This window comes from Erythrolamprus reginae, chromosome 1, assembly GCF_031021105.1.
Source record: "Erythrolamprus reginae isolate rEryReg1 chromosome 1, rEryReg1.hap1, whole genome shotgun sequence".
Lineage (NCBI taxonomy): Eukaryota > Metazoa > Chordata > Lepidosauria > Squamata > Dipsadidae > Erythrolamprus > Erythrolamprus reginae.
Window position 1 is genome coordinate 277,856,164 of NC_091950.1, and position 20,171 is coordinate 277,876,334.

The 20,171-nt window shown below is 38.3% G+C and overlaps 2 protein-coding genes across 4 annotated transcripts in view; both read left to right on the forward strand.

Moving 5' to 3' along the window:
• FAM135A (family with sequence similarity 135 member A) overlaps window positions 1-5,964 on the forward strand; it is a 56,458-nt gene extending 50,494 nt beyond the window's left edge. For 2 of the 3 annotated variants that reach the window (XM_070733059.1, XM_070733058.1), the window contains exons 19-22: window positions 513-664; window positions 1,879-1,989; window positions 2,923-3,036; window positions 4,690-5,964. In XM_070733059.1, coding sequence (XP_070589160.1) covers window positions 513-664; window positions 1,879-1,989; window positions 2,923-3,036; window positions 4,690-4,895 — 583 coding nt within the window. In that variant the 3' untranslated portion in view covers window positions 4,896-5,964. The remainder of the gene's footprint in view (window positions 1-512; window positions 665-1,878; window positions 1,990-2,922; window positions 3,037-4,689) is intronic. The other variant, XR_011557387.1, reaches the window with a different exon arrangement.
• Window positions 5,965-10,668: 4,704 nt separating this feature from the next.
• On the forward strand, window positions 10,669-18,416 carry SDHAF4 (succinate dehydrogenase complex assembly factor 4). The gene is made up of 3 exons (XM_070733044.1): window positions 10,669-10,778; window positions 13,739-13,891; window positions 15,555-18,416. Exons 1-3 carry the CDS (start codon window positions 10,718-10,720, stop codon window positions 15,662-15,664), a joined length of 324 nt encoding a protein of 107 aa, XP_070589145.1. The 5' UTR covers window positions 10,669-10,717; the 3' UTR covers window positions 15,665-18,416.
• Window positions 18,417-20,171: the final 1,755 nt, after the last annotated feature.

Sequence of the window (20,171 nt, forward strand, 5' to 3'; positions counted from 1 at the left end):
TAGAGCAATGACAGAGATAAATAGTGTATTGTGGAAAGTTTGGAAGCCAGTGATAGCGAAAACATGCTCTGCATTTTTATTTATACCTTCTCATCGATGGTGATTTTAGAAAGCATAAAAGAAAATTCTTTCATAAATTGCATGTTTGTTGTAGGCATGTTTAGAAAGCATAACATTCACAGTACTGCAAAACAAAGTTAAGAGCTAGTTTGGTGTAATGGTTAAGGCATCAAGCTAGAAACCAGGAGATTATGAGTTGTAGTCCCACTTTAGGCATAAAGCCAACTGAGTGACTTTGGGCCAGCCATTTTCTCTCAGTGCTACAAAGGAGACAATGGCAAACTATTGCTGAAAAACCTTGCCAAGAAGACAGCAGGGACTTGACAAGGTAGCCTCCAAGAATTGGACACAGTAAAATGGAAGAAAAACAAACAGTTAAAGTTCAAGGTTTCAGTTGATAGTCTATTAAAAATATTTTTCCAAATAACACTCTATTTTTTCTTTTTTTCCAGTTTTATTGGACATTCACTGGGTAATTTAATAATCCGTTCAGTACTCACAAGACCTAGGTTTAGGTATTACCTCAATAAACTTCATACCTTTCTCTCTTTGTCTGGACCACATCTTGGTACGCTCTACAACAGCAGTGCTCTTGTTAATACAGGTAAAAAAAAAAACCCCAAGATTTGATTCCCACTTTAGAGTCTCAGAACTATTAAAAAGGGTGGCTTATTTTAATTTTTTAAAACAGTATAATTGTGTTCTTCAAATTGTTAGAGATTGATCAAGTATTTTTAGTATCCATTAAAATTTATAGGATGCCTCACTATTTAAATCAGAATGGTATATAATGTAGGAAGAAGGAACAAGATATGTTAAAACACAAATGTTGTAATTCTCAACTATTAAGATCATTGGTTAGGAGTAACATGAATCATTGTTCAAATATCGAATATAATATAGAGATTACCTATCTATATTAAATAATCTACAATAATATTGACTAAAATTAAGTACATATAATATTACTAAATTAAGGGGGCTAAAACATTTTATTTCAATATTCATGTTTCTGTATCATCTTTGTATGTTAAGTGGGATTTTTGTGCTTACTGTATGTTGTCAGTTTTTAAAATAATATAAGAGAAAAGGCCAATAAAATCAACATGTATATATATAAGTCTACGGAGAGGGGCGGCATACAAATCAGATAGATAGATAGATAGATAGATAGATAGATAGATAGATAGATAGATAGATAGATAGATAGATAGATAGATAGAACATAAAGATGCTAATACCTCTGTGGAACAACATTATTTTTTTAGAAGAAGAAGGAGTAAAGAATAATTAGTTATTGCAAAGGGGTCACCAGGATCAGACTGCTTTTCCCAGAAGTCACTTTGATTAGTATGTGAAATAGAGCTTCATACATTCCTCAAATTTCAGAGCATTTTATATGGGATGAACTGTTTCCTGAGATACTCAGAACCATTGAATACCAACACTTTCTAGGAACTGTTCAGAATAACTGCCATTCTGTTTTGTCAAAGAGGATTTGCTTTTAAAGCTGTAGAGCATATCATTTAATCAAGGCTGATGCACTAAAGAACATTACAATTGTATTTGGAATATATATGTTACATGTGTGTATGTGTGCACACACATATATACATATATATTCATTCAGTAAGCTTTTTGTCTATTGACATATATTCATTTGATATCTGTGCTTATAATTTTAATTCTTACATATTAGATAAACAAATAGAATAGAATCTTCTTAGGATGTATAGAATGAACACTAATCAGAAAATTATTCAAAGATTTGTATAATTGTGCTCTGTGTATTCACATGTAATATATGCAAAAATACAGGCCTCTGGTTTATGCAGAAGTGGAAGAAGTCAGGATCTTTGCTACAGTTGACCTGTCGAGATCATTCAGACCCCCGGCAAACCTTCTTATACAAACTTAGTAGAAAAGCAGGTAAACCATATCAACTTCATTGAAAGCATTAACTTTTAATGAAATTTGTTTTCATTTATACATTTGTATATTTTGGAGAAACCAGAGTAGCAAGTGAATGTGATACCAGTGATCTCAGACATTCAGATTTAAATAGTTTTCGTGAAAATGTCAGAGGTTTTATGTTAATAATATACTATGTGATGCTATTTTAAAAGCATAATTATGGTATTGATACAAGGACTTGCTAGTTTATTTTGGAAATCACAACCATGTAACTCAGTTTCACAAGCACAGTAAAATATTATTTCTTGCCAAATATTTCCACTGTTAAAATAATAAATGAAAAAGCATGGATGAAACCATAAGATTAAGCTTTGCTGCTGTTTTGTATGATGGTAATAAAAGAAGTGCTTTTAAGATTAACCAGCCAAGGATTATAGTGTTGACTGCAATCTCAGATTTTACAGAAACTATAAATGACTCACTTGCTTTAGCAGTACCCCTAAAAGCTAAAGGAATCACATTACAACTATCAGTGAAAATTTAAGAAACTTGCTTTACCATTTCTCTATAAATAGTCATAAAATCTATTTTATCACATATGGTCTTTTTTTTTTACTAATATCATGACCATATTTGCATCTAGTTATACTTCTGTATCTCTATTTAGCTATATGAATACAGAATTCTTCAAAGAGCTTTTCTCTCAGTTAAAGTTCATAACCTTGGCATTTATGAGTGCCAGAAAAGTATAATTTTCCTTATTCTCCTTTCCTATGTGTGCTTTAGTTTAGTTGTAGAAAGGGAGTAATAGGGTCCTAGCATTTGTTACATCCCTAATATCTATTAATCCAAGAGGTTTTGTTTGGGTGGAACTGAATTTCTCCAAGCTTGTAACTGTTGATATGCTTGTGTATATTATTAATATTCATAATTGCTGTCTTTTCACAGGTCTACAATATTTCAAAAATATCATATTAGTAGGGTCCCTGCAAGATCGTTACGTCCCTTATCATTCTGCCCGCATTGAAATGTGCAAAACAGCTTTGAAGGATAAACAGACAGGTATTCGCTAAAACATAAATATTTGTGAACATCATTTAGAAAATATTCAGTAGAATATGTACTTAAACTTGAATAATATTATTCTAGGGCAGCAAGCCTTACCTTTTTTCTTATGAGGGAGAGATCAATTTTAATAAAACATGAGGTCGAAATTACACACAGACAGTATCTGGATTATATAAGATGAAAGTTTCTATAAAACTACACGACAGATGGCACCCTGTTGGCATGTGTAGATTTTAGTGTGTGTGTGTGTGTGTTTGTTTATTTACTTACTTACTTACTTACTTACTTATTTATATTTATTAGATTTGTATGCCGCCCCTCTCCTTAGATTGGGGCGGCTCACAACAACAATAAAACAATTCAAGACAAATCTAATCATTTAAAAACATTTTAAAAAAACCATTATTAAAGCAGACATACACACAAACATACCATACCATACATGAATTGTATAGGTCCGGGGAAGATGTCTCAATTCCCCCATGCCTGATGGCAGAGGTGGGTTTTAAGGAGTTTATGAAAGGCAAGGAGGGTGGGGGCAGTTCTAATCTCAGGGGGGAGCTGGTTCCAGAGGGTTGGGGCCACCACAGAGAAGGCTCTTCCCCTGGGACCCGCCAAATGATATTGTTTAGTCAACGGGACTTGGAGAAGGCCAACTCTGTGGGACCTAATCGGTCGCTGGGATTTGTGCGGCAGAAGGCGGTCCCAGAGATATTCTGGTCCGATGCCATGAAGGGCTTTATAGGTCATAACCAACATATACATGGTGACATATAATTGCATAATTGCAATAGCAATTATGGCTAGCTAAACATAAATTTAAAAATGCAAATACAATAATCATTTATACAGCATTGCTTTCGGAGTTCGTTTAATGACAAAAAATGTTATGGGGCCCCTCATAAAACTTTTTAAAAATCTATCTGATTTTTTAAAAAAGAAACAACTTGGTTTGGTCAACAAAATATTTTTAGGAGGACTTGTCATTGTTTTCTTAATGCTTTCATATTTGTTTGCATTGACATAGTCTGGACTAAAAACTAACAAACAAGCAATTTATCATCTTGGTCCATCAAAAACAGTAAATTTTAAAATAATTTTTGCAATGTTTTGTAAATTTACTATTAATGAACCCAAAATTGTAAAATAGCTACTGTATCAATGTTCACCCTTATTTGGATTAGCCATATTTCTTTACACTGGAAGTTATTTTATCTTTAAAATAATAGCTATTTTAAAAGCATTAGTAGTACAGATGTAAATCTGCCTTCTATATAAGCCTTCTTAGGTGCTTGCTCCTATAACTCCTATAGCCCTGCTTGCTGTCCTTTGACTGAAATGCCTGAAATGCAGCAAGTATTTGGCAGCTGATTTTTTGAGTTTTCTAGCATGGCACTTTATGGGATTTCCTTTTTAGGGACACTCTTAATTTCCCTGCCAATACAAACAGGGCTTTTAAATAAGAGGAAGTAGTTCATATAGTTGTTGGCTAATTATAGGCTGAAACTTTTTTGCTTGGAGTATTACAAATGGGTTTCAACTGATAACATCTAAACATCATATTTGCTATTTTAATTGCCTGAAAGAAAGGAAATACAGTACATACAATGCTTACTTAAATAAGTAATGCGGGTTCTTCTTTTACAGGACCAATATATGCTGAAATGATCCAGAATATGCTTCTGCCTGTTCTTCAAAGCAAGGACTGCAATTTAATTCGATACAATGTACATTGTGCACTGCCAAACACAGCTGATTCTCTGATAGGAAGAGCTGCACACATTGCTGTTTTGGATTCAGACATATTTTTGGAAAAGTTTTTTCTGGTTGCTGCCCTAAAATATTTCCAGTAGGAATAAAAACATTGTAACAGACTTGGTTATTACCTCATTAACAGATAAATAATGTGTGATATTAAACTGTAGTTACTGCGGTATTTTAAGAGATATTTATACTTTTTTATATGGAAGATAATTTATATCATCCATGTGAAGAGCTTTTTTAACATCAACTTTACTTTCTAGGTATGTGGCTGTGCAATATTTTTAAATGTTTTTTTTTCTATTCTTATTTTGGGTACCTAATTATTTTAGAACAGATTTAAGCACAGTTATGTGCAATTGATGGTTTTAGACTGCAAATGTTATATGACTACATTTTTAATGTGTCTTTAGATGCCAAAAACTCTGAATTTCAATGTCTAAGTAGGTATTAATTTGACAGATTTGTTTAGAACTCTAAAAAGCTAAACTGGAAAACAAACTGCTGGCTGCTAAAATAACTATAATAAGTATATAGGTTTGTTCAAAACCACTCGAGTCACCTGTTTGTTACATCACTACATTCAAGTGGAACTACTTTCTACCGAAGCATTATTGAACATACTCTGCCTGTGGAAACTACAATTTTCTACTAATCTCAATAGGACATTAGTTTACATTTTCACCTTTATTACTGGAACGTTAGTTTTCATAAGCAAGCAATTAAGGATTTTTGAATGTTCAAATGTGAGCTGCCTTCAAGTGGAGTTTTGCAAAATTTAATAAAATTGCTCTTTATATTGGTTCAGTTCTTCAGTGAACCTTTTACATGGGACTTCCTCGTATGTACAGTTTTTAAAAAGTAAACATAAATTTCTGCAACACTTTTATGAATGTAAATGTTTGTATATTAAAATTTATTGACAAATTATTGTAAATAGAAATCAGTTGCATCTTGAAATGGAAAAAAAGTGCTAAATTTTTGTGATAGTTTGTTTTTTTTAAATATCCAAGAATGCTAAAAGTCTTACTGGGTGAGTAGTGAGTTCAACATTCATCCCTTTTCACCTTTTTTCAGGCAGAATGCTTTTAAAGAGGAAAAAATCTTGTCATTATGCAATTGTAACAAACAGTTTTTCAGAGAATACAGTTTTGTAGTATACCTAATGCATGTTTATTTTCTAACATTGTGTTATTGCATCTTGTGTTAATAAACTAAAAAAAATTAAGAGAAAGCAAAATTTTGCTTTTTCCACATTCTGAGGATAATATATAACCTCACATTGAGCTTGATAACAGATGGAATATTGGATAGTTTTTGACACCTAATTTGACAGTTTTTCACTGCAAATTGTCCACATGGGCTATTGGTTTCAAATCTTGCATTTTCTAATTTGAATAGTGTTTAAGAGTAGTTTAATTCTGTGGATGTGCCATCGTGTGTTACTGAATTTTATTGAGCAAGACTTAGAAATAATTACTGCTACTTGGCCATTTCACTAATAGCCCAATCTGTGGTTATTTCTCAGAAGAGAATCCCTATGAGTTTTAAGGAGCTAGTTTTTGAATTCAGATACAACTTTATGAGTGATAATATTTACTAAAAAACCCAGATTCACAGAAATACCTCATTTTTTGTGCAATATGGAAATAATTCTAAGATTGCAATATTTTTACTGCTTGCTTCTCAAGAGGTAACACCAATAATTCTGATTTTGAAAACATATTAAAAAAGACTAAATCAGGCTTTGGTCTACTTAATGTATAAGAATGGAAATGTAATTTAGAAGCAGTGGAAAGATCTTAGTGTATGTTAATTAATTCTTGAATGTTTTCTTTCTGCTTGCATTCTTGAAAATAAAATAATGCACTTACAGTAGAAGAGAAAGAAAACGAATCAATGATTAACTCATATTCAGTTTTTTCCATTATATTGTTAATTTTAAATTGATAAGTTAATAGTGAGTGCAGCTGTAATTGAAAATTTTACTTGACATGTTTCAAAAGATAAATTAACAATCTGTTAATGTTTTAATATTATGCCTGTAGCTATTACTGTTTTATGACTTGCGACAGAAAAACAAATCTAATTGAAACAATATAGCATGCTGCTTACGCACATGAACATGAATACTCTTTACACTTAACTTTCTATTTAAGTGAGGTAGTTCAAAACTTCTCATTTTGCCTGTGGTTAACTAAATCTTAAATTTGAATTAAGTATTTGCCTAACCAAGGCAATGATAAATTGTCCAACATTTTTTCAGACTGAAATAGCTTGAATATGTGTTATTATTGGTTTTTATTAATTCTAGATACACGTCAGTTTCAGAAATGCCAGCTGGTTTGGAGAAATGATAAGCTTGTAATGTAACTTATGCGATGTGCCTGGTGGATCATGACTAAAAGGATCCATAGCAAAGTGGATTAATCCCAAATCATAGTATGTGTACAATGACATTGTATAAATATAGGTAATCCTCAACTTACAACACACTTGAGATCATAATTTCCATTGCTAAACAAAGCGGTTGTTAAATTGAGTTGCATCTGATTTCATGACCTTTTTTGTCATGGTGGTTAAGTTGCAGTCAAATGAATCATGTGGTGGTTAAGCAAATCCAGCTCCCTCAATTGACTTTGCTAATCAGGAGCTAGCTAGCAAGGTCACAAATGGTAATTACATAACCCCGGGATGCTGCAAGCATTGTAAATACATGTCAATTGCCAAACGCCCAAATATTGATCACATGACCATGGAGATGCTGTGATGATTGTAAGTACAAGGACTGATTCTAAGACATTTTTCAGTGGTATTTTAACTTTGAATTGTTGCTTATGGTTGTTAGTTGAAGTCCAGCTGTATTACTCTTATGTACTTGGGTCCCTATGATTGATGCAACTTGGGTTGCTGTGATTGATGTCCTGTCCTCCTTGCTTTAATATATATATATATATGTTTAAAAAAACACAGAAAGGTAACTTAGATAGGATAATATATTTGCATCTACCATTAAAATATTTTAAAATATTTGTATAGGTTTTTTTAAAAAAAATTAAAGATTTATTTAAAGACATGTTTTTTAAAAATCAAATTTAAAATGGGTTTCTACATATAGACTGTCTCTATGGTGTCCAAATTGAAAATACTTTATATAAAATGCCATCTTTCAAATTTATTTTCGGATTCAATGAATAGGGAAGTGATATAAAGAACTCCAGTAGTTGCAATCTGAACCATCTCCCATGGTTAATATTAATTTTTTATAAGTGTTCGAATTACTTGGCTCAATCACCCCAGGATTGTAATTGGGTTTTTTGTATTTGATTTATGTAGCTTGAATGATCGAACTTAATTAATATTCCATTGACTTCAATTATATTTTCAAGTCATATGCAATCACTTCAGGCTCCTTTCAGCAATTGTTATGGATTTCTAACTTTATTTCTGCTTTTTCAGTCTGAGCTAAATTATTTGTCCACCTGTTCCTTTCTTAGTATTTCTTAAACCAGTCTTCTTTCTTGTAAAACTAAGGGTTATTCACAAAACCATCAGCAGAAAATGTCTCAAAGTTTAGGGAATTCAGTACATTTATGTAGTCCACCCAGTATATTCTAGGCATTTATAAGTTCTGAAAGGAACGTAAGTCTTAGTCATGCTGTAGATCATGTTTCTATATCAGTAATTTTATTATTGTCTAGCATTAAAAATATATAAAATGAAATGAAACAGACAAGATAATATTTAATAAAATGTGGTGGTGGATTGCACAAAGTCTGCCTAATTTTGTGGATACTAAATTAGGCTATATTGAAAATTAGCTATATTGGAAAAGAGACTACACCGGGCTGATCCAATAACAGCAATTGTACATGAAAGAGATTGGTGTTTCCATCATATTTTATCAGGTGTGGTGCTGTGAAATGAGTCTATAGAAAGTACAGTACATTAGGACATAAGCTGAAGAATGTGAGTGAAGTAAGCATAGTAGCACTAGACTAATGTTCTGGAGTTTCTTTTAAAAAATCCCTTGGCTTCAAGTCTTTATTGACTGGCACTCAAAGTAATTCCATCTGCAAATTGGTAAAGAAAGGTGTTTCTTCTCAAAGACAAATCCTATCTTGGTAAATCTGATGGCCAGGCCACTGTATCAGCATTTCCAGAACTGTAAACTCATTTCCTATAACTACCACTCGTCCATGCATACATATGTGCTTTTAATTGTACAAAATCTTGCAATTTTAGGAACAAACATGCTAGCATTTGTGCAATTCTAGTGTGCAATTCTAAATGCAGGCTGTTTTAAATATTAAAGAGCCCCAGGTCTTTGCCACCCAGATTTCAAGAAATGGTCCCTAAAGACTGGCTTCTTTCCAAAACAAAAGCTGCAATGCACTGAGGGCCAGTTGTTATGCAGTAAGGTCCCCAAATTTAATGTCTTGTGTCTCCTGGCAGGACTGACAAAACATATAGCAATAAAACCTGATGTGCTCATGGAAATTCATCTGCGTTTGCCAAACACACTAGGCCTCAGATTGGGTTACCCTACCATAGTTCAATTGCACCCCAAATTTTACCATTCACTCAAGGCAATAAATATTGTTGCCTAGGTTTTGCGTGTGTGAATTTAGGAGTTCAGCAAACTATTTTTGCATTTCTGAGCCAAAATAGTGTGTTAATAGGGCGATAACACAGAAATGTTTAGATAAAAATCTTTGAGAGATTTCCGAGGTCTCTGAAAAATGATTAGCACGTTTAAAAAAAAAATCCCTGAAGAAAAGCATTGCAAAACCGATCTGTAGCATTGCAAAAGTGCATCAGGGTATCGATGTATAGCTACTGGGAGCCTTAACCGCCTAATTTGCCCATATATTGAAATACTTGAAATACTGAAATTAGACAATTTACAACTTGTCGCCTCCAAATTGATCTAACCATAGTTCACAAAATCATATACCAAAATGTCCTTCCTGTTAATGACTACTTCACCTTCAACTGCAACAACACACGAGCACATAATAGATTCGAACTAAATTTAAATTGCTCCAAACTAGACAGCAGAAAATATTACTTCAGCAATAGAGTGATCAACACCTGGAATTCACTACCTGACTCTTCTTTCTTCCCCTAACCCCCAAATCTTCAACCTAAGGTTGTCTACAGTTGACCTCTCCCCTTTTCTAAGGTCTGCAAGGGGCATGCATAAGCACACCATTGTGCCTACCGTCCCTGTCCTACTGTCTTCTTTTATCATTACTTTCCATGTGGTTTATATAAACGACTATCCTACACTTGATTGGCAAACAAACAAATAAATAATAGAAGCTACATCTATAGATGAAAGCGATGTCTCAAGAGAAAGCGGTTTCCCATAATAGTTCCAATATAGTTTGCAGAAGTTGTCAAATTAGGAAAAATAGGAATAGTAAAAAATACTGTACTACTACTAATCGCTTACTTATCCCATTATGGGGCAGGGGTCTCCAATCTTGGCAGCTTTAAGACTTGTGGACTTCAACTCCCAGAATTCTTCAGCCGGCAAAGCCGGCTGAGGAATTCTGGGAGTTGAAGTCCACAAGTCTTAAAGCTGCCAAGGTTGAAGACCCCGGTATGGGATATTGCAGAGATGGATCGGTCGCGATCCATTTTTACCCTGCCGAAAACTTCCCTCCGGGTCCCACGATTCAGTCTCTGCGGCCTCGTCTAAAACAAAGCAGGCTCCGGTCTCCTCTGCATCTTAACCAAAAAGCTGCAAAGAGCCCAGAAACGAAGCTCTCCACCATCGGGAGGCCAGAGGGACAAGAGGCGGGCGAGGGGCGAGGTTTCCTTCATTAAGCTCCGCCCACTTCGCTGGGGCATTAGAGGCGCGCACAGCCGCGGCAAGGCGGGGAGGAGCACCCAGTCCTGACAGGAAATGGCTCTGTGGCTGCCGCTCCGGCAGGGCCGCTCTTTTGTCTCCGCCGGCGGACAAGCCAGTAAGCGGGGAGCGGAGTTTGGAGGCGGAGGGGCGGGGCGGGGGCGAGTTACAGGGAGGCTGGAGGTCAACCCCGAGTGGGCAAATGCTGCAGCGGCCAATCCTGTCCTGCAACCTTTGCCTGAAGTCTCCGTTTCTGCCCCTCGTTTGCCCAGTGCAGGTAGTCCTCAATTTACGACCACAAAATTTATGTTTCTGAATGGGAATAGCAACAGCGTTTGGACTTATATACCGCTTCGTAGTGCTTTTACAGCCCTCTCTAAGAGGTTTACAGAACCAACTTATTGCCCCCAACAATCTGGGTCCTCTTTTTTACCCACCCTGGAAGGCTGAGTCAACCTTGAGCCGGTGATGAGGTTTGAACTGCTCAACTACAGCTAACAGTGCTGCATTCCAACCACTGGGCCACAGAGCCTCTGAGTGAGTTTTGCTCCATGTTACGACCTTTTCTTGCCAGTTGCCACCTGGGTTAAGTGAAACATTACAGTTCTTAAACGAATAACTATTAAAATTTGTAACTATTAGTATGCTATTTTTAGTTAACAGTCACTAAATGAACTATTGGAAGTTGAGGGCTACCTTACTTCGGAGTAGCGTCCTAAATGTCCTCCCTTTACCTTTCACTGCAGCAATAGAAGAGCATGTAATTTATTTTTGTAGACTCGGGGCGGCTCACAACAGTAATAGAAAAAAACAATGTACAATACAAATCTAATAATTAAAACTAAAAACCCATAATTTAAAGAACATGCACACAACATATCATACATAAACAATATAGGCCTGGGGAAGTTATCACAGTTCCCCCATGCCTGACCGCAGAGGTGGGTTTTAAGGAGTTTACGAAAGGCCAGGAGGGTGAAGGCATTTCTAATCTCAGGGGGAGCTGGTTCCAGAGGGTCGGGGCCGCCACAGAGAAGGCTCTTCCCCTGGGACCCGCCAAACGACATTGTTTAGTCGACGGGACCCGGAGAAGGCCAACTCTGTGGGACCTAATCGGTCGCTGGGATTTGTGCGGCAGAAGATATTCTGGTCCGATGCCATGAAGATTCAAACTAAATGTAAACCACTCCAAACTCAACTGCAGAAAATATGACTTCAGTTTTGGGGGTTTGGGGAAGAAACCACAGAGTCAAGTAGTGCAGTCTAGGCATTGATCACATTGATACCTGACTCTGTGGTTTCGTCGCCAAACTCCCAAAACTTTAACCTTAGATTGTCTACAATCAACCTCTCCCCATTTCTAAGAGGTCTGTAAGGGGCATGCATAAGCACACCACTTTTTCTTGTAAGTACACATAAGCGCACCACTGTGCCTTCTGTCCCTGTCCTCTTTTTATTGTTACTTTTTACTTATGTTTATACAAACTACTGCTATCCTATAAATGTTTGACAAACATATACATACATACATGCATATATATACATACATATATATACCGCTCAAAGGAAATAAAGGGAAAACTCAAATAATACATCCTAGATCTGAATGATTGAAATATTCTCATTGAATATTTAATTTGCGCAACTATTCCATTTGCACAACAGCATGTGAAATTTATTGTCAATCAGTGTTGCTTTCTAAGTGGACAGTTTGATTTCACAGAAGTTTGATTTATATTCTGTTTTTTAAGTGTTCTTTTTAATTTTTTGAGCAGTGTATAAAATAGTGTTAAGTCGCAGGTACTTAATAGGACTTATTCTGAGGTACATGGGTAGATACAACCTTTTCCACTATTTTTACTGCTCTATCTTGGCCCAGGTAAGTTTTTTCAGGATTTTCAGATTCATTTCTTGAAAGTATGCCATAATTTCTTGTAAATACAAGAAAATTTATTCCTCTCCCCCTCCCAATAAAATGGTAATATTTGTTCTGTTGTAAGCTGCTCAGAATCTCTTGGATAGTGACGTGTGGTACATAAATTTAAAAAATAATTAATAAGCAAACATTTGCTACCCATCTTGGTTCCACCAGACTGGTCAAAGGGTTGTTCTGTAAATTGTGTTGTGAAAGTGGTTGGATTTTTTTTTGTAAAAAAAAAATTGAACTTTTGTGGAGAGAGGAGTAATAAATAAATAAAAAATATTTATCTATCTATCTATCTATCTATCTATCTATCTATCTATCTATCTATCTATCTATCTATTAATTAGAATTGAAAGGGATTTTGTAGGTCATCAAGTCCAACCCCCTGCTTAAGCAGGAAATCCTAAGCACCCCAGCCAAATGACAGTCCAATCTCCTCTTGAAAATGTCCGGAGTTGGGGAGTTCACAACCTCCGCTGGCGTGCTATTCCACTGGTTCATTGCTCTGACCATCAGGAAGTTCTTCCTTATTTTTAGGTTGAATCTCTCCTTGGTCAGCTTCCCACCATTGTTCCTCGTCTGACCCTCTGATGCCCTGGAAAACAGCATGATCCCCTCCCCTCCATGGCAACCCCTCAAGTACCTGTAGACTGCTATCATGTCCCCCCTGGCCCTTCTTTTCTCATGCCCAGTTCCAGCAATCTCTCTTCATAAGCCTTGGTTTCTTGTCCCCTAATTATTTTGGTTGCTCTTTTCTGCACTTAATTCTTAACTTACTCTCCTTTGACAAGAAATGGTATGTCTAAAAAGGAGTTGTAGAATATATATACTTGCTGACTCTGAACAGTTGATAGGTAGAAAATCGTACATATAAATGCTTCTTTGGGGAAGAAAAAGGTATTATGTGTAGTGGAACAGAATTCTGAACCAGCTGTTGGGTTTAAGCATACCACATGCACCATTACATGGGATTCTCACCTGCATGACACTGTAAATCCTGATAACCATTAGTGGTTATCGTGTAAGAATAAGTATGCATCCATATTTAGATTACACTTTTCTCACATGATAACCATTGTTGGTTTTGTCAATTTCCATGGACAATTTAAAATCTAGGCCTTCTATAACATACACCCTATGTTTATATGTAACAGGCTCATCTTTTCTGCACAGCTCTTTGGGAAGTAATACCTTTAGCTCAAAACAAAGTACTGAACCCACCAAGCAGCCACTTAAGAAGCCAGTAACACCAGTAGGTCGTTTTGATAGTCCAGAAGAATCCAATGTAGAAAAGGAGTCACTAGAAAGTAAGTGCAAGTGTGTAAAATATAAATATAATAGTATATGATGTTAAAACAGGTATAGTCTTGAGATGATATAAATATCTTCAGTGAAGTAGTAAACAAAATTAATCCATATCATTATGTCTAGAAGGTTGTCTAATGTTCTTGAAAAAGATGTTGATGGAAAAATTGAAAATATTTCTGCCCCATTGTTCTCCATTTTTCATGTTTTGTGAACTTTGAGCCGATTTTTTCCTTTAATGTCCATCTCTTGAAAAAATAGAATTCCTACATGATGGTTTTATTAAATCTTTAATTACTTACTTACACTTTTTCTTTGGCTTTCCAAATACATTTTATTGTTTAAATATGATTGTACAGCTAAATAATTATTTTGTGATATATAATTTTTTAGACAATATATCATTGACTTAGTTTTTCAAAGTTTTTCATTTTAAAGAAACTACATATGTATGCCATGAAGCTATTGGTAGTGGCTTCATATGTTCTTAAATCACTTAGCATAACTTTGTCTTTTCTAATATAATTTACTTTAAAAATGCTGCTTTATTGAAGTACAACAAAATATGTTGGCTCAGATTTATCTCTGGCCTTTGAGTCATGGGCAAATGTGACATGAATGTGTCACAAGATACTAGGAATGAACATAATAAATGCATGAAGTTTACACATTATTTTTAAGTGTGCTTGTCATCTGCTTCGTTCCATTATATGTTGTCCTAAAAAGGCTGTAATTAAGTAATTGCATAACATGGGAACCATTATCAAAGTGGTTTATTCTCAAATGCTATCACTTGTAGAACTTCCTATACTCGGAGAGGGGTGGCATATAAATCCAATTAATGAATAAATAAAATAAATAAATGTATAATATCCAGTCACGCTGAAACTAAACTCTTGTGTCAGTGTGTTTGTGTGCATTCATATTCATTGAGCTCAAGGCAGGAAACATACATAATATTCCTACATCTGATTTTCCCCTCAACAATAAGGGGAGGTGGCGTGGACTGAAGAGAGTGACAGGCCAAAAGTCACCCAGCTGGCTTTTATGCCTAAGAGAAGCCTCAAACCTTCTATAATACCAAAGTACTATGCCATTTGAGCCAGGGAAGCAGCAAATACTGTACACCGAAAAGATTATTGTATAGTATCAGATGGGATATTCACAACTAATCCTTGGCTATCCCAGAACATTGTAAATGCAAGAATAGCAATAGCACTTAGACTTAGATATCACTTCACAGTGCTTTACAGCCCTCCCTAAGCAGTTTACAGAGTCAGTATATTGCCCCCACCAATCTGGGTCCTCATTTTACTGGACCTCAAACTGCCGAGCTGCAGTCAACTGGCAGTTAGCAGAAGTAGCTTGCAGACCACTGCACCACCACCACTCATGAAACCTGCACGTATAAAAATATTAACAAAATTATTTTATTTGAAATGCATTTGAAAAAAATATTTTCTTTCATTGAATTGACTTGAGAACTAGAAGACAGAAATACTGAATAATTTTTGCCATGGTGCTGGTAATGAACTGAGTGCTAAAAATAAGGAAAACTCCAATTGAGTCAAGGAACAGCACATACAGTCAAACTATGGATGATATTTGAATGCATCTGCTAATCAGGATTTTTACATATTCATCCCCACCCTTTTTTTTTTTTAGAATTTCCCGATGATATCAATCCAACAACGAAAGAGAAGGGAGGTCCCAGAGGCCCTGAACCAACTCGTTATGGGGACTGGGAACGAAAAGGACGCTGTATTGATTTTTAACTCCTTTTTTTCTTTTGAGAATGACATTTGAGTGAAAATAAAACATTGACGCTTGTGGTTTCATTTTTTCCTTTGGACACCTTTAAAGATTCTGACACTCAAGCAGTGAGTAATTGGCTGACGTAAGCCAGAAAGACTTCTGTTGCTGGCTTGAGTGATTAACTTTTGACCTTGGACTGATAAACCAGCATTTCTCTTGCAGTCGCTGAGGCTTGCAGCCCATTTGTACAAGAAACCGTTTGCCTGTTTTCAAGCTTGTGTGTGGGTTTTTATAATTGCCCAGTAGCCAGGCAGAACAGAATAAATTCCCACCCATCAAACACACACGAGCCTGGTTTTGTTGGTTTTTTGTGGGGGGTTTTCTGTTGTTGCCACAGCCATGGAGCAAATTAAAGCAGTGTTTGATGGGTTCCATCAGGATCTTCGAACTCTGGTTCAAACTCTGGAAGACCTGAAAAACCAGGTGGCCCAGATTGCCCAGCCGGCCAAGCCGGACCCTTCAGCCCCACAGCCACTCCCACGCCGTAAGTGCTTTGTGGCAATGCCGGAGAAGTTCAGTGGAGAGCGTAGCCAGTTCCCTGCTTTCCTCAGCCAGGTGCAGCTGTTTATCAATGCCCGGCCCACGGACTTTCCTCAGGATGCAGAGAAGGTGGCTTTTCTCTGCAGTCTTCTCTCAGGCCGGGCTGCGGCATGGGTGTCACCTCTGTTGGACAGAAATGATCCACTTCTGTACGATTATACAGTCTTCTGCAACCGGCTGAAGCAGCAGTATGCAGACCCAGTGAGGGTGCAGACGGCCACACGTCAGCTGAAGCAGCTGAAGCAAGGCTCGCGCCCGGTGGCCGAGTATATTAATGACTTTCGCAGCCTTAGTTCTCAGATCTCTTGGAACGAAGAACCCTTGATGGAGGCCTTTCAAGATGGCTTGTCTGAGGCCATGCTGGATGAGTTGGTCCACAAGGCCCTTCCTCGCACCTTGGACGCATTGGAGCAGCATTGCTTTGACATCGAGGCCCGGTTGCTGTCAAGAGAGGCTCGTCGCCCTGTGCAGCCCTCTCCCCACCCTCTGGTCGCCATGCCTGTGCCTGCTCTGTGCTGGGGGATGGCGACCATGCCAGTCCAGTGTCCAGTTCCTGCGCCCCGACACTTCATGCCAGCAACGGTTCAGCGCCCAGGGGTCTGTCTGGTTCGCAAGCCTCATGAGGAACCCAGGGATTTGAGTGCTGCCAGACCCCGTTTGTCCACGATGGAGAGGGCTCATCGCCGCGCTACAGGACTCTGTTTTAACTGTGGGATGGCAGGCCATTTTGCCAGCTCTTGTCCTCGCAAGCGGCGGGGCACAGCAGCTGCCGCTGCTCCTGCACCACCAGTGACGGCTTCCCTTCCTTCTCAACCTGTGTCAGCTCCCTTGCTGGGAAACGAGGGGAGCCCAGCCTGGTGGCAATGCTAGGTTGGGCAGGTGTCCAGCCCCGTTCGGTCTCCCTGGCTCATGACCCCAGTTTGTCCCGACATTTGATTCTTGACGTCCAGCTCCTGGTGGACAAACGCTCCCGAACCCTCATGGCCACTCCCTCATGGACTCAGGAGCCATCACAAACTTTCTGGATGATGCCTTTGCCAAGTGTCACTCCATACCCTTGTGCCACGTCAACCCTCTAATCACGGTCGAGACCATTGATGGGCGAGTCTTGCTTTCTGGGCCCATCCGATTCCAGACCCAGCCATTACGCCTTGCCATCGGGACTCACAAAAAGGACATCCAGTTTTATGTGGCCAGAGGTCTCCATTTTCCCGTGGTCTTGGAGTTGGCCTGGTTATGAGCGCACGATCCCCTCGTTGTGTGGCCCCAGAACTGTTTGTTCTTCTCGAGCTTGCAGTGTGTGGATCACCACCACCACATCTGCATTGCTCAGGGGACTGGTCCATCCAAGGTCTCTTTGCCTGCCTGCCTCGCCGAATTTGCCAATGTCTCCGAGAAGGAGGCAGATTGGATGCTGCTGCACTGCGCTATCGATCTTCCCGCCGCCAAGCTCCCAACCGGCGGACTATATTCCATGTCTGAACCCAAGCTCTTGGCCCTCAAGGACTTCATCGTCAAAAACCTGGCCAAAGGGTTCATCCGACCCTCGACCTTGCCCCTCTCCACGCCCATCTTGTTCGTCAAGTAGACCGGGGGCGTGAGATTGTGTTGCGACTACTGGCGGCTCAACGCCATCACCCTGCGCACCCAGTACCTGTTGCCTCTGATCTCAGAGCTCATGGAGCGTCTGCGGTCCGCCACGGTCTTCACCAAGATCGATTTGCAGAGTGCTTATAACTTGGTGCAGATCCGGGCGGGGGACAAGTGGAAGATTGCATTCGGGACCCGGTAAGGGCACTTTGAGTATACAGTCATGCCCTTCGGCCTCACCAATGTCCTGGTGGACTTCCAGCATCTGATGAATGACGTCTTTCAAGATATGCTGGACCACTTTGTTGTCATCAACATCTTGTTCTTCCCCTCGCAGTTCAGCCACCTGCAGCATCTACGTCGCATCTTGCAGCGCCTGTGCGAACGACACTTGTACACGAACCTGAGAAGTGCCAGTTATTTCAAACGACCATCAAGTTCCTGGGGCACAACATCTCTCCAGAGGGCGTTGCCATGGATCCTAGCAAAGTCAAGGCCCTGAAAACCTGGCAACTCCCACGGTGAATAGTGAAATTGCATTTTAATAGTGAAATTGCATTTTAATAAACTAATGTAGATAGATTCTCCGCTGTTGATTTTGGTGATGCTATGACATTATTAAGAAAAGATGTTAAACTCTGCATGAGAAAGTCTGGTAAAACTAGAGTTTACTTTCTAGGTTTTCAAAGTGAGTATTTTGACAGTTTGGTGAAATTCCATGACGGTGATAGGAATGCAATAGTATTTTATTACTTATCACCGAATGCTGAGTGCTGAAAAGATGTTATTATTTTTCACCAAGTGCTAAAAAAGTTGCATAGAAACGTCATGCACACGTGCATCGTGCTTCTGCCAGAAAAGCTGAACTTCCGGGTTCTAGCACTTATGCGCACCCAATAATCAGTGCATACACAGACTAGTTTTCGACACTACTGTACACATGAAGATCGTGCTCTGGAAAAGCCAAACCTCTGGGTTCTGGTATGCATGCACACCCGACAATCAGCTGGTCGGCGTGCATGCAAACACTGGTTTTTGGCACTGTCCCATGCATGGACAGATGATTGTCAGGTGCACATGTGCACCAGAACTCAGAAGTTCAGCTTTTCCAAAGCGTGATTCCTTTGCATGCATGGCAATGGGGACGACAATCTTCAAGACTAACAGGTAAAGCAGCATGTGCTGGGCAACATGGCTTCACGTGGCACTTTGGGCACGCATGCCATAGGTTCGCCATCACAGGTATAGGATAAATGGGACTCGCTGAATGGGATTTTGAAAGTAGAAATAACCATCTCTCTGAAAAAGGGTTCTCTTCCCTCCCAAGGAATACTGATATTGCTTGACTTACAACTGCAATTGGGAGCAGAATTTCTGATGTTAAGCAAGGCAGTTGTTAAGTGAGTCATGCCTAATTTTTAAAATCTTTTTGCCACCATTGTTAAGCGAATCACTGTAGTTGTTATGTGAATCTTGTGATTGTTAATTAAGTAAATCCAGATCCCCTTCAATTTTATTTATCGGAAGCCAGCTGGGAAGTGGCAAAAGACAATAATATACTACTTAACAAGTAGCTGAATTTTGATTACATGACCTTGGGGATACTGCCTGTGTCAGATTTTTTGGTGCTGTTGTAACTTCAAACAGTCAGTAAACAAATGGTTGAAAGTTCAAGACTACCGGTATTGCATAGAATTCTACTGAGGAGACTAGTCCATTCCCCTTTTGCCCCTGACATATTCTTAATATAACATATCTTGCTTTTCCCACTACCATCCAGCCTGCTGGAGTAAATGGTGAAGGTTGGTAGTGTCACAGGAACTCTGGCTGCAGTTGACCAAAATTGCTGCTGTCCGTGCTAACCTACTGGAAGCAGGAAATGTTGTTATAACTGTGCCTGCTCATTTTAGTGGTGGCTGTTCCTAATCAGCTTCAGTCTTCTAATGTCTTCCTGTAATTGGCCACTCCCAGTGAGTCTTCTTGTTGGAAGCAGGAGATACAGCAATAAGAGCCCTTGGTCCTTCTCCTCCAATGTAATTGGGACAAAGCTATTTTTATAAAGGGGCACCATCTTGATAGCTGCCACTGTTCAATTTGATTCTGGAAAATTAATTCCAGGAAGTATTTTAAATCTTATGGCATAAGAAAAAACTTCCAGTTTAATTTATTATAGCCTTGAAGAAAAAACTGGTTTCCTAGAGAAATGTCAGATCTATATAAAGAAGAAACAGTCTGCCTCAGAGCAATGCAAAAATGCTGCAGGATTGATGAGATTTGTCAGAACATTGTACATCAGGCTATGTCAATCAACAAAAGACAATTAAATCTCACAGCAAA

Bases quoted from the DNA above. Each gene is read 5' to 3' on its own strand.
- SDHAF4 (XM_070733044.1), top strand. From the start codon at position 10,718: ATGGCTCTGTGGCTGCCGCTCCGGCAGGGCCGCTCTTTTGTCTCCGCC. The intron at 10,779-13,738 runs GTAAGCGGGGAG...TATATGTAACAG, and splicing joins CTCCGCCGGCGGACAAGCCA to GCTCATCTTTTCTGCACAGC. The intron at 13,892-15,554 runs GTAAGTGCAAGT...TTTTTTTTTTAG, and splicing joins AGAAAAGGAGTCACTAGAAA to AATTTCCCGATGATATCAAT.